Source organism: Schistocerca piceifrons, chromosome 6 (assembly GCF_021461385.2).
Source record: "Schistocerca piceifrons isolate TAMUIC-IGC-003096 chromosome 6, iqSchPice1.1, whole genome shotgun sequence".
NCBI classification, from domain to species: domain Eukaryota; kingdom Metazoa; phylum Arthropoda; class Insecta; order Orthoptera; family Acrididae; genus Schistocerca; species Schistocerca piceifrons.
The window spans coordinates 512500376-512515606 of record NC_060143.1 but is presented as its reverse complement, the minus strand read 5'-3'; the positions used below and the strand labels follow the sequence as shown (position 1 = coordinate 512515606).

General features: G+C 42.6%; 1 protein-coding gene across 1 annotated transcript in view; it reads left to right on the top strand.

Annotated features, from left to right (window-relative positions):
- The window catches only part of LOC124802409 (WW domain-binding protein 4), a 111208-nt gene that overhangs the window by 89680 nt on the left and 6297 nt on the right, over nt 1-15231 (top strand). Inside the window, exons 3-5 of the mRNA XM_047263168.1 lie at nt 1520-1654; nt 4194-4446; nt 7131-7425. Coding sequence (XP_047119124.1) covers nt 1520-1654; nt 4194-4446; nt 7131-7425 — 683 coding nt within the window. The remainder of the gene's footprint in view (nt 1-1519; nt 1655-4193; nt 4447-7130; nt 7426-15231) is intronic.

The following is a 15231-nucleotide window of genomic DNA, read 5'->3' as shown; positions in this document are numbered from 1 at the left end:
GTGCTCCAAGAAGCAGCTTGTGGTGTTTGGGCCTTAATTCACACTGTCTGTTACATAGGTAGCTGTTTGCTGTATGTAGTGATTTCCAGTGGTCTGCAGGGTATTGAGAAGGGGGCTTGGGGAGGGAAGGGAGGTTTGGGGGGTTAACATACATGCGCACATACACTTATTTTGGCCAATTTATTACATGACTTGTTCAACGTGACTGAGGGTTTCTTAAGGATGCTGTTCATTCTACCTGACAAATAATCAGTTGTTCAAGATGCAATATACTTATTTTTAATTAAAAATTCAGATCTGGGTGCATATGCATTCAGATGTGCTATTTCTGTGGCCTCCTTAAACCATCCTAGGTAAACTCTAGAAGCACTCCTTCAAGAAAGCCATTCTTTTTTCTGCACTCTTTTCTTTTAAAAATGGTGGTAGTGTGCTGTCTGTGTTAATGAACCTGTCTGAATAATCTGAGGCTATATGGAAGGAAAAACAATATAGAATGCGAAAAGTTTTTTTGTAGCTTGGGAATGTGGATGCCACACACATTAAAGCTGGTGGCAATGCTGGCAATATGGGATGTAAGTGGCAAGGAAGGGAATGTTGGGGAAGAAGGAGGTGTAGATAGATAGATAGATAGATAGATAGAGAGAGAGAGAGAGAGAGAGATGCTCAATTTAGTTGAGCAGGTGCTGGAACTGGATAACCCAAATAGCATGGGCATTGAAGTAGTTACTAAGCCATTGGTGTCATGGTGTGCAGCAACTGGTAAGGAGAAAATTGTTATTTACGTACCTACACACATGCCAAATCACTCATAACTTAGCCATTTGACTCTCACACAAAGTAGTGAGGGAAATGGAGGACAATTCTGGATTTTTGGTTCACAAAAATTTGAAAGTAACTTTTTGCCATAGAAATGTGTCTTCTATTTATACACACCATACCTTTGAATATCAAATTACCAGAAACTGACAGATGCAACATATTAACCAACACATTGTTGTATATGGATGCTTATAATGTCTTTGATTTTAAGTGGCCTGAGTGGTTCTATGTTTGCATTACTCAATTATTATATAGTTCTGCAATGTATTTTCTCCTGCCTATAAGCTATCCATATGTCTACATGAGTTGAAATGTGTAGCAAATCATCACAACAGAAGTCTAATTTTACATTGGAATGGCACAAATCCTCCACAGCGTTAATCTTTGCTAAAAGTACCAGACTTAGCACGAGAAAGAGTAAAGTGTGTTGTTGATTCTTGCTAACTAATAGAATAAATTGAAGTTGCATTGAACTAATTTGTGCACAATTAATTGAAATCTTTTCCTACAGTATTCCCTATTCCATTAGCAATTTCTTGTGTATTCCAAATAAATAGTCCTTCTGTATTTCATTTTAATATTCATCTGTATTATGCTAAACTGAACAGTTCAGAGACTAAAACTTTTAGAAATATGCCAGTTCCTACCAACTTTTTAATATTTGTTTGGAACCCTGTAACTTGTAACTGTTTATTTCTAGAGCATTGAATTCCATGAGGGTGGTTCCAGACACAAGGAGAATGTTGCCAAACGCATCTCAGAAATTAGTAAGAAGAGCCGAGAGGAATATGAGAGTAATAAAAACATTGACAATGAGATGAAAAAGATGGAAGAGGTATAGTAAAATTATTTGTTACACTTACTCATCAGTGTCATAATATATAAGCAGCCACCATTTATTTTAAAAGGTCATTCAAAGTGAAATGTGTTCATTTTCTGCCATACACCATGTCACACAGATATTGTGAGAGTAATAAATTTAAATTATAACTTAATGGTACATTCTGGTGTACTAGCATAACATATAAAGACAACAGCAGAAATTCAGCAGCTGCTAATGAATTTCATGCTGTGCCAGATATAAACTGCTTTCTTAATCAAGAAATGAGAGAAATATTTGTGCTAGGTAGAGGAAGGTGAAATTCAAAGTTGAAGCATTGCAGCTTTGCTGTGTTCTACCACTGCCAAAGAATTGCCGGCCTTTCTTTTGGAAGGATTTCTTACTACCATAAATTTCTTCCTTTTGCAGCCACAGTGGTTCAGCCACTTCGTGCTCTCTTATGGAAAGGTGTTCCTTTTCACTTGTTGCCCACCTGTGAGTGTGCTTTTACCCTACTGAAGTCAAAATTACACTTTGCACTGTGCTTAGTTACCTTCCAAGCAGGCCAAGATCTTAGCTCATTCACCAACACCTCCCAGTATGGCCTTGGGGCCATTGTTATGCACGAATATGTGGACTCTTCCAAACACCCTATTGTATAAACATCCAAAACTCTCATTCAGGAGCAACAGTGCCACTCACAGATACGTAAAGAAGCCACATTCAAAAAAAATTCATGTTTTCATATATAGTTCTAAATTTCGTTTTGTCGCTGTTGTTTCTCTTTTCCACCCTTTGGCATCTTTATTGGACAAAGCAGTCCATTGCCTGCAATGCTGGGCTCCGTTTTTGTCATGCTATAACTATGAGATTCATTTCCAACCCACTGCCAACATGCTAATCCAAATGCTCTTTCTCAGTTGCCAGTTGGCCCTGATCCAGCATTTGATCAGGATAAATTGTAGGTTCTCCATTTAGACATTGGACCTGAAACCCCATGGATGGTGGCTGTCGTGGCCGATCCTGTCCTGTGTCTGGTTGTTTTACAAATGTCCATCATGGCTGAACAGATAAACCATCAAGCCAAGCATTGGATCCCTTGTGTAATTATTGTGCTTACCACCACTGCCTCATTTTTGATAGTGTGTTACTGTTGGCTACTGAAGAGTCAGTGCACACGGTTGTGATCCTGTCCACATTGTCATGCGCTTTGTCCACCTGGACAATTGGGGTGTTTCTTGTACAAAATTTTTGGCTCACCGCAATGTGTTTTGGTTGGGTGTTTACAGTAACATCACATGTATTGTGTCAGCCTGCTCACAGTGCGCCACCCATCAGGCGACACCACGGTCCTCTCTTTCCCCATGTGTCGGCCCCCAGCACCCCTTGGGAGCATATTAATGCTGATTTTATAGGTCCATTCCTTAAAACCTTTTGGCTTGTAGTAGTTGATCCTTTCTCAAAATTCACTTATGTTGTTTTCTACTTGTCCATATCCACAGCAGCTACAGCCACAACCCTCTCAATGTTTTTTTGTTCCTAGAAGAACTGTCATATATGCTAGTGACTGACAATGGCCCACAGTTTGTGTTTCAAGATTTTGAAGATTTTTGTACAAAGAGTGGCATCTGCCACATTATGGCCCCTCCCTTTCATCCTCAGTCCAGTGGTGAGGAAGGTAAATGTACAGTTTATCTGATTTGCATTAGAGAATCTCAAAAAAGTATTGCATTGTTATTGTTATGTAACTGAATGGTGATACTGAAAGCAAATGAAAGGTTAAATAAAACTACATACTTCTTCTGCAAGCAAGTGTGTGTGTGTGTGTGTGTGTGTGTGTGTGTGTGTGTGTGTGTGTTTCCAGATGTGTCTCAGACCCACAGTACATCAGCCAATAGAGAGAGAATTGAATTTAAATTGGAATAGTGTTGACTTTTGCTATTACCTACCCAGACAGATGTGCATGTTAAAGTGCTACTTTCAGGTGCGGGAGGTGCACCTGATTGGACCCAGTGTGATAGCCAGCCTGAATGTGGTTTTTAGGCAGTTTCCCACATCTCACTAGGTAAATACTGGACTGGTACCCAAGTTCCACATCAGTTACATGGTTCATAAACATTTAGAAACCTTCTCTCACTTTCACATGAATAGCAGTATGCACCCAATTGGGGTACACGTATTCCGTTCTTGGGGCTAATGGAATGGTGACAGGAAGGGCATCTGGTCACCCCTTAGATTAACGTTGCTAAATCCATTAATAAGCATGCTGACTGGGCACCAATGAGGAACAAAAGCACCAGAAAAAAAGATTGACTTTTGTGATCAGAGCTGTGTGGTCTATGAATTTTTTTTATTTTTTTTTATTTTGTTTAAAAGGTTTCTAGATTTCTTGCATAATGCTGTTCTGTTAATATGTGTGGGGAAATCACAAATTAAGACCTTTCTCTTCCAGCAAAATATCAGTGACTTTTATTTCTCTCCTTAAGTTGATAGTATATCTAAACTGAAAATCACTCAGAGTTGTAACAAATGCATTGGTAAAATTTTGCAACAGGCTGCCATGAAAGCGTATCTGAAGGATGTGGAAGCTGAAGCAGATTACACATCAAAAATTATCAAAGAGAAAGCAATGCAGAAAAATCTAGAGGAAGGTGGCACCTCGGAAGAAAAAGAATTGGTGGATATTGCCTTTAGGGTGAAAGAATCTGCAGAAACCGCTGAACCAGAAAAAAAGGAGGAGAAAAAAGTGTGGTGGGAAGCCAAATCAGATGAAGGCCATACATACTACTGGAATACAGAAAGTGGAGGTATGATCACTTCATATGTGTGAAGAGGTTTTCATTCCAATTTAAAGACATGGTTAACAACATTTCAATTACTATTTTATAATATACATTTATTGTTCATATTAGATAAGTTAAACAAATGAATAAGTGTTGCTCTAATTTGCAAATTAAATGTAATTTAGGAGCTCTTTTTTTCCCATCATTATACCTAACTGAAGGGCCCAACTGAACTTATTTAGCTGATGAATTTGCTTTCTTTTTTTTTTACTCCTAAGAGCTATTCGTCTTCTCAATGAAGTTTCTCTTCCATTCTTTTGCCCAGATTCTGTTGCTTCCAGTTCTTGCTTTTCAAGTCGATGATTCCCATAAGTGTTCTCATTGCATCTCTATCCTGTACTGTATCATTTGTGATACCAATTTCCTGAAGATATCGTTCAGTTTCAAGCAGTCAGTTGTTATTAACCTTAACTGAAAAGACTAGATAAAGAAATCTTTCATTCATCCTATCATATTTCATTGTAAAATTTCTATCATTCATTCCTGAAAGTGTCAAAGGTTTTTCCCACTATGCTCATATAATGCGCGAGACTTCTTTTTGATTAAAATTGTGCTTAAGCAAATTGGACTCAAACTTTTCCTTAGTGTTTCTCTTTCTCACTCTTTGATGTCATGAATTAGTGATATGCCACCCTACCTAAAACCTCTTTCCTCATTACCTTAGCCAGCTTCATTCTGACCCACAACTTCTTCACTTTTGAAAGCCAGACATACCAACAATTAAAGGGAACAGCCATGGGTCGCTTAGAGGAAGCCTTCTTGGTTACCCAGGCCTGCCAACCCAAAGTTTGGTACAGATTTATTGATGACATCTTCATGATCTGGACCCACAGTGAAGAAGAACTCCAGAATTTCCTCTCCAACCTCAACTCCTTTGGTTCCATGAGATTCATCTGGTCCTACTCCAAATCCCATGCCACTTTCCTTGACGTTGACCTCCATCTGTCCAGTGACCAGCTTCACACGTCCGTCCACATAAAACCCACCAACAAGCAGCAGTACCTCCATTACGACAGCTGCCACCCATTCCACATCAAACGGTCCCTTCCCTACAGCCTAGGTATTTGTGGCAAATGAATCTGCTCCAGTCCGGAATCCCTGAATCATTACACCAACAACCTGACAACAGCTTTCGCATCCCGCAACTACCCTCCCGACCTGGTACAGAAGCAAATAACCAGAGCCACTTCCTCATCCCCTCAAACCCAGAACCTCCCACAGAAGAACCACAAAAGTGCCCCACTTGTGACAGGATACTTTCCGGGACTGGATCAGACTCTGAATGTGGCTCTCCAGCAGGGATACGACTTCCTCAAATCCTGCCCTGAAATGAGATCCATCCTTCATGAAATCCTCCCCACTCCACCAAGAGTGTCTTTCCGCTGTCCACCTAACCTTCGTAACCTCTTAGTTCATCCCTATGAAATCCCCAAACCGCCTTCCCTACCCTCTGGCTCCTAGCCTTGTAACTGCCCCCGGTGTAAAACTTGTCCCATGTGCCCTCCCACCACCACCTACTCCAGTCCTGTAACCCGGAAGGTGTACACGATCAAAGGCAGAGCCACTTGTGAAAGCACCCACGTGATTTACCAACTGACCTGCCTACACTGTGACGCATTCTATGTGGGAATGACCAGCAACAAACTGTCCATTCTCATGAATGGACACAGGCAGACAGTGTTTGTTGGTACAATGGGATCATGACTGCTATAACTGTTAAAATGGTTTTTGTGATCTCGTGAAGACCATTTGAGATGGTGGGAATAAGTTATCTAAAAAAAAAAATTGTGGGTGTGTCAAAAAATAAAATATTTTTACTAATTTCGTATTTCTGTATATTTCATCAGTTACTAAACAACTTTCTTTGCAGTCCATCTATTGTAAGTAATAATCAGTGAATTGTTGTATATATTGATTTGTTGTAACCTATTTGTATTTCAATTTTTATAATTTTACAAGCTTTACGTTATGAGCTTCTTGTTTTTTGATGATGCATTTGTTCTTATCTGTTCTGCTTAACTGATAATGGTGTGTGGATCAGTGGGTAAGTGCAAGTCTTCCAGTTGGACACCACTTTGGCAACTTGCCTGTCCACCTGGAGAAAGGGGATCTACAGTTTAACTTGGAACTTTAACCACATTTCATTCCTGAAAAGCCTTCACATCACTGAGTGGTGATTGCTAGATTAAAGGCAGATTGAAAATTTCCTGTTGATCAGGATTTAATCCCGCGGTATCTTTGTTTCCAGGCTCATGCTTTACCACTCGATGACTGGGCCTGAGCTCAATCTAAATTAAAGTCACACATATATAACTGCTTGACAATTACAAAAAGGAGTTCCTAGAACAAAATCAGTGAGACAAAAGTGATGGAGTAGCAACTCTGAAATTCATGTAAAACATAATAGAAAGCAAAAACCCACAGACAGTAAACTGAGCTAGCTAATATTATCTTCCACTGTCTCTGTTGTCAGCTATGGATTTACTCAAGTGACAGACAAGTCTTCACAATTAAATCTCTACATGATCTGTTCAGAGTGTCTCACAGTTGTTCAACTTTGTTGCAATTCTTACAGTGTTATTTTCCTTACAGTGTTATCTTCCACTAAGTATAAGTTTATGTGCTAATATAGTGTTCTCTTTATTTAGAATCAGTGTGGGAACCACCAGAAGATGGCTATGTTTCATTAGCAGAGCAAAAAGAGGAGGCCAAGAGAGCTGAAAAGGCAGCAAAGAGAAAGAAAGCAACAGATGAAATGAAGAAGAAAGAAGAAGAAAAACAAATAAGTGAAGAAAAACGAGCACACATACAGCGTGAGAAAATGAAGGAAATTTATGGGAGGAAAGAAAAAGAAGAGGTCAAGGAGAAACCCAAGATGTCTGCTCCTATAGGTCCTGCTCCAAGGGTTGATCCTTATGGCTCATGGAAAGTTATAGAGAAAAAGTAAGTTTGCTAAAGATCTATGATTACGCTTGTGGATACCAATGATGTGTACTGCAAACAAAGCTTGAAACCTGTTCATAAAAATACGTCAAAAGTAAAAAGATTGAAGGAATAGTGGACATTCCAAATGCCAATTCACAGGTCCTTACACTATCACCAAAGTTTGAATTTTCGTAACACTAACGCTCTGTGTACAAATTAATTAAATTTCCTAGTTGCAATGAAAGTTTCAACCTTTGTATGTATCAAGCAAATGTTTATAGATAAGCTGCGATAACTTCGATGATACTGAGCATGTGAGTATGTAACTACACTGCCTGACAGTAAAGGGAAGCACCCAGGAGAGATGGTAGAATGTCAGTATAACTTTGTATATGTACACACCATTGGCATGTATGTATATGATTAGACAGTTCTGTGTGGCATGTAGAATGGTGACCTGGATGGATTAATGTTGTTCATATTTAGTATTGTTGTCTGGCCTGCTAAGGTATTTAAGGAGCATGAACAAAATCAAATGTTGTGTGATCTGTATGAAGAGACAGTGTTATCAGCACAAGACAGAGTTTCAAAGGGTTCTCATTATGGGTCTGCATTTAGCCAAGTGATTGAATCTTGCAATATTCAGATTTGTGGGGCATGTCAGTGTGACAACGGCCTGATATTAGATGGTATGGGAAAATGAGGGCAGGCATACTTGTCATCAAGGTTCCAGCTGGCTGAATCCGACCACCACAAGGGAGGTTCATCATCCACTGCACTTCTGTGCTTACCATATGAGATTGAGTAAGGGACTTCCTGCAACATTCTGTGTCATCTCACACCATTGGTTGGAGACTAGCAGCTGCCAGACTATGAAATTACTGCCCTTTGCATAGGCTGCCATCAACACCACTAACACAAATGGCTCTGTTTGGTGTGTTACTGTGATCAGGAAGCATGTGTTACTGACAACTGGTATTGCATTATGTTCAGTGATGAATCATGGTTGTGCATTACCCCGAATAACTGTTGTTAGGGAGTGTGGTGGCAACGTGGGGGGTGGGGGCGGGGGGTGGGGGCGGGGGGTGGGGGGCAGGGGGGAAGGGGGAAGTACCATTATTCCACTGTGTCCTCATGTGTTGTCTCTCATGCGACAGTACCATGGTGCTATTTTTCGACAGGATAATGCTGATCCACATGCAGCATGTAGCTCTACGAACTGTCCATGTGATGTTGAGATACTCTCATCACCATCAAGATCCCCAGGTCTGTCCCTGACATACCCATCCCAATGCCAGTACCCAAGATTCTGAGAAATAGTTATAACAGGTATTGACTAGTAAGCATCAGGAGAGAATGCAATGGTTGTGTGAATCTTCCTAACCAAATCAGTGCCTGGGTTCGGTCCAGAGGAAGTGCAGTATCTTGTGGATAAGTGTGTTCATAGTGCCAAATTCTTTACAAATTCCACTTAGTTTTGTAATTACTGAGACAACATTGCATACCCTATCAACTTCTGAACTTCCATTTCGTATCCTCCTTCCCTTCTGGGTGCTTAACTTTTTTTTTCTTTTTTGTCAGGCAGTGTATTTAGAGGGAACAGATCTGTGTTATTCGTTAGCTACGAAAGCATGTTGAGAAGTAATGCCTCCAATTTTTTTTATAAGAGAACTCTTAAAGATTTTTAAAGAAAACAAACTGTATTAACATTCTGCATCCTTATTCTTCATGGCTAAATATTTATTCCTCAACTCAGCTGCCCTGTTTGGTGACAAAGACATTTATCCTAACTAGAGGTTAGTTTGTTGATACTGTCACTACAGAATGTTTGACTTTGTTGACAGAGTCACAACCTCTCTGCTTGCACTGCTTCATCACTATCAAAGTGAAGCCCTCAAAGGTGTTCTTTAAGTTTTGTAGACAGATGAAAATCAGATGGAGCCATGTCGGGACTGTATGGAGGATGATCAATAACAGTGAACCCAAGGTGATGGACTGTTGGGAGTTGTTGCAGTGCTCATGTCTGATCTGGCACTGTCATGCTGAAGGAGAGAGTGCCCCATGTGTGGTTAAATTCTTCAAATCTGCGCTTTCAGAATCTTGATTACAGCATGCTTTTTCTCACACACCGATGTAGTTATGTTATGCACCACCACGTTACACACTGCAGTTTGGAGCCCGCTAGTGGCAGAGGGTTGCAACTTGAATCAGTGAAGTGGGAAAGTCAACTGAGTAATATGCATGACACATAATACCTCAAATGATATCGAGAAAAAAAAAACGAATTTGGAGGCATTACTTTTCAGCATGCCTTTGTATTATGGCACTCTCCCAATGTTTGTGCATAAATGCCAAGACATCCAAAGGAATGTTGGTATGGTCTATGGTCTACATCCATACTGTGCAAACCGCTTTGAAAAGTGCCTGGCAGAGTATACTTTTTGCTGTACTACACATTATGGTCCCTTTCCATTCCATTCACATGTGGAGTGCAGGAAAAATGACTGCTTAAATGCCTGTGTGTGTGCTGTAATTGGTCTCATCTTCTGTGTGCAAATTCTATGGGAATGGCACCTCAGAGGATTAGTTGACATTGTTCTTCAAACATCCAGCAGTTCAGATTTTTCGGATTCCTGTGAAGCTCTCCCATGAGTAAAAACTGTAACCATTTGTGCTGCCCTTCTGTGTACATGTTCAGTATCCCTTGTTATATTTTGTTTGGTTCCCACATACCTGAGGGATATTCCAATAGCATTTTGTAAGCAATCTCCTTTGTAGCCAGAATGGGATTTTCACCCTGCAGTGGAGTGTGTGCTGATATGAAACTTCCTGGCAGATTAAAACTGTTTGCTGGACTGAAACTCGAACTCAGGACCTTTGTCTTTCGCGGGCAAGTGCTCTACCACTGACAGCCTAAGGGATGTTTCCAGAATGAGATTTTCACTCTGGAAACATCCCTTAGGCTGTGGCTAAGCCATGTCTCCGCAATATCCTTTCTTTCAGGAGTGCTAGTTCTGCAAGGTTCGCAGGAGAGCTTCTGTAAAGTTTGGAAGGTAGGAGACGAGGTAGTGGCAGAAGTAAGACTGTGAGGCCGAGGCGTGAATTGTGCTTGGATAGCTCAGCGGTAGAGCACTTGCCCGTGAAAGGCAAAGGTCCCGAGTTTGAGTTTCGGTCTGGCACATAGTTTTAATCTGCCAGGAAGTTTCAATCTCCTTTGTAGATTGACCATTTTCCCTGTATTCTATCAATGAAATAAAGTCTACCACCTCACCTTCTGTATCTATTTTTAAGCCTATGTCACTGTCCCATTTCAATCCCAACAAATTGTTGCAATCAGGTATTTGTACAAGTTTGCTGATTCTGATTGTAACTAACTGGTTGCAGTCACAGAATACAACATTATAGCACTTTCAGAAGCACACAGTTCTAAATTTATGGATGTTTAAAGGAAGTTGTCAATCTTCATATATTATGAAGATTGAACTAAATACATGTGCAGGAATTTTTTGTGCAGTTTTTTGTTCAAATGATCTACGACATGTTATGATTAAGAGAGGGGCTAATTCATCTGCAGACTCCTTGCAGAATCTGAGAGTGTTCCACTGAGCCACCCCCGAGGGGGCTCACCGCTCTTTGGTGAGTACGTGCTTGGCAACAACGGAGCCCCAACCCTCGCAGCACTGCTTCTCTTTCTGTGCTGCTTGCCTCCTCTTCTCCTGTCCTTTTCCCCTCTCTTTGGGAGACGTCTTGTGCCTTCATGGGCTCCTGAAGCTCATTTGCATTGGGTTGCTTGTAGGAATATTCTCTCTTGTACTGCTCTTTTCCTGTACTGCTCTTTTCCAGTACCGCTCTTTTCCTGTACTGCTCTTTTCCAGTACCGCTCTTTCCTTGCACTGCTCTTTTCCAGTACTGCTCTTTCCCTGCACTGCCCTTTCCCTGTACTGCCCTTTCCCTGTACTGCCCTTTCCCTGTACTGCCCTTTCCCTGTACTGCCCTTTTCCTGTACTGCCCTTTCCCTGTACTGCTCTTTCCTCGTTTTGCTCTTTCCTTTGTTTAGCCCTTTCCCTTTTCAGTTTTTTCCTTGTCCCTCTCTTTACTTGTTCTGCTCTCTTGTTCCTCCGCTGTGGCATTTGAGGCAATCCTTTCTTTCTTCCTTTCCTTCTTATTTTTTCTTCTCCTCCCTATGTGTGCCTGATGGCCACCCATGCGTTTGATGTGTAGCAGGAGACTGGGTAACAGGTAATTCCCAGCCGCAGGTGGGCATGTAGGGCCCGTACATACCCCCTGGTACAGTCCACGCCCAAGGAGGGGTGATTACCTGAGCTATTACCTTCCTCCTCTGCTAATTGGTCCCTCCATCTGTCGTTTGGGAGATGTGACCTAAGGTGAGGACAATCACCTAAGGTGGGAGGAGGGGGGGGGGGGGGGGAGGATCCCCTTTGGAGGGCTCCTGGTGGAAGGAGCATGCCATCAGAGACACTGACAATCATGGGGGACTTCTTCCCAATGACTGATTTTTCTTCTCTTTCTCCAAGTGTTTCACATAAAAGAAAGTGGAATGAGGCTCCTGCTTCAGTGTCTCTTCCTGTTGTGCCTCGATATCTACTACGGTATTCTCATGTTTAGACGAAAACCAGACTTTTGCTACTGTAAACCCCTTTGTTATACAGAAAGGCATGGATGGCATCACCGGCCCTGTGAAGTCATGCTCCCATCTCCTCAATGGAACTCTGCTTTTGGAAATTGATAGTGCTCTCCAGGCCTAGAAACTACTCAAGGCCCAACTCCTCCATGAATACCCTATAAAAGTGGAGGCTCACAGGACACTTAACTCATCCCGCGGTGTTATCTACATCCGGCTGTTGGATGGTTTGACAGAGTACGAAACAACTAATTATCTATTGGATCAGAGCATTACTGCTGTTCATCGAGTTATGAAGAAGGAAGCTGCCAATTTGGTGCCCACTCACACATTGTTCCTGACTTTCGATCAGTTAACGCTTCCTACCAAGATAAAGGCAGGCCATGAAGTCATCTCTGTATGCCCTTACATTCCCAATTCATTGAGGTGTTATAAATGCCACCAGTTCAATCATACCAGCACATCACGTAAAATTGCAGCCAAATGTGTCACTTGTAGCAGGGCTGCACACAAGGGTGCCTGTCAACCTCCTTCCCCCCGCTGCATTAATTGTCATGGAGAACATGCTGCTTCTTCTCGTTCTTGTCCTGTCTATCAAGACGAGTGGGCTGTTCAGGAGATAAGGGTGAAGGAGAAGGTACCTTTTCCTGTTGCCCGGAAACTGAATGTCCCTTCGTCTGGAATCTACAGCACCATGTTAGCCTCTCCCCATCTCACAAAAAACATGGCTAAGCAAACTTGTGACTTACAGTTCAGTTCGATGGTGGCAAAGTCGCCTTGCCCTCAAGCTGACACTCCGTCTCCTACTTCCCGGGCTGTAGATTCTGCTACCCGTTCTTCGCCTGCACTGGCGAAGACAGTTGCAACGCATCCAGCAAACCATCAATTCAAAAAGGGTTATTCCTGGGAAGATTTCTTGTGTACCTTGAGTTCACAGACATCTGGCTCTTCTGCCAATCGCCAAAAGTCAAAACAATCATCGAAAGGCAAACAGTCTTCCCCCTCTCCATCTCATTGGCCCTCTTCGACTTATCAGTCCTTTTCAATTGACTGACACCGGGGAAGCTGTGTTCATCCCGATGAGTTGACGGACAAAGATCCTCAACCTGTGGATTCCAATGGCCACCCTCCCTCAACGGCTCGCCCTAAGTGGCCATTGAGGTGAGTGTTTCTTCTTCATTCTCTGATGCTCCTAAATTTTTTGGCCCTTTTGCAATGGAATATCCATGGCCTTTGGTCTAACAGGGTGGACCTCCAGCTGCTCCTGTGATCACAATGTCCTCTTGTAGTCTGTCTCCAAGAAACCAAGCTATGTCCTCAAGACTATTTTGCTCTTTTCCCATTTTACTTCGCTACGGATGGACCTTCCCCTTACGGCAGGGATTCCTGCTCATGGAGGGGTCATGCTGCTTCTGCGAGATGATGTTTGTCATTGTCCTATCCCCTTGCACACCCACCTGCAAGCAGTTGCTGCCCGTGTTTTCCTTCCCGAATTTACCTTTTCCCTGTGCACCATTTATATCCCTTCATCTTCTGCTGCCACTATGGCGGACCTGATGCAGTTTGTTGCTCAGCTTCCTCTACCCTTTCTGCTCCTCGGTGACGCCAATGCCCATCATCCTCTTTGGTGCTCACCTGTCGCCTGCCCGATAGGTTATCTTTTGGCGGATCTTCTTAATCATCTTAATCTTGTGTGTCTTAACACCGGTGAAGCCACGTTTCTCTCTCATCCCACACACACTTATTCCCAGTTAGACCTCTCGATCTGCTCTGCCCAGCTCGCTCGATGTCTCGAATGGTATGCTGTTTCTGATACTTACTTGAGTGACCACTTCTCTTGTGTGACTCATCTGTACAATCATACCCCGCCACAGCAGCCTGCTCATTGGAAATTGTCTCGTGTGGACTGGAGTCTATATTCCTCCTTGGCAGTCTTTGATGAATGGCCATTTCCCAGCTGTGACAATCAGGTTGAGCACCTCGTGGACGTTATCTCTCAGCTGCCGAATCATCTATCCCTCATACTACTACTTCTCCCCATCGGGTCCCGGCCCTTGGTGAACTGTGGAGTGTGGTAATGCAATTTGTGCCTGAAGATGTGCGCTTCATGTCTTTCACCATCATCCTACGTTAATGAACTACTTCCGCTCCAAGCAACTACATGCGCTGTGCCGTCACACTATTAAGGAAAGGAGGAAAGCATGCAGGGTTTCCTTCACCAGCTCATTCAACAGTTTTACTCCATCCTCTCTCATAAGGGGTGGCGTGCACTGGCTTTCCGGGACTACCACCCACTCCCTGATCCCTGGTCTGACTGTGGCGGGAAACGTCATAGTCGACCCTATCAATATTTCCAACTTTGCGGAGGTTTCAAGCTCCACCCACTACCATCCTGCTTTCCTTCCTTGGAAACAGGCAGATGAGGCTCATGCAATCTCTTTTGTCTCTTTGACTCGAGAATGCTACTATACTCCTTTTACTATGAGGGAGCTCGAGCGAGTGTCTCCTCATGCAGGTCTTCTGCTCCTGGGCTTGATACAATCTGTGTCCTCATGCTGCAGAATCTTCCTCCTGTGGGAAAACACTTTCTCCTCGATACCTACAACCGTATTTGGACTGACAGTGTATTTCCAATGCTTTGGTGTGAAGCTATTATTGTTCCCCTACCTAAGCCTGGTAAAGATAAATCTCTTCCTTCCAGCTATCGTCCAATTTCCATTACCAGCAGCATTTGTAAGATGATGGAACGCATGATCAATGGTCGATTAGTGTGGTGGCTGGAGTCACACCATCTTCTCACTAATGCTCAGTGTGGGTTCCGAATGCTCCACTCAGCAGTTGATCGTCTTGTCACCCTGTTGATGTTCGTCATGAACAATTTTCTGCAGAAGTGACAAACAGTAGCCGTATTCTTTGATTTGGAGAAAGCCTATGATACCTGTCAGCAGACAGGCATTCTATGTACAATGCACACATGGGGCCTTCGCAGTCGTCTTCCCACTTTCATCCAGGAATTTTTAACAGACTGAGTTTTGCTGGTATGTGTGGGTTCCCCCTTATCCCACACCTTTTCGCAGAATGGGGTGCCTCAGGGCTCCGTACTGAGTGTCATCCTCTTCGCCATAGCCATCAACCCAATTATGGACTGCCTTCCAGCTGGCATTTCGGGCTCTCTTTTCATT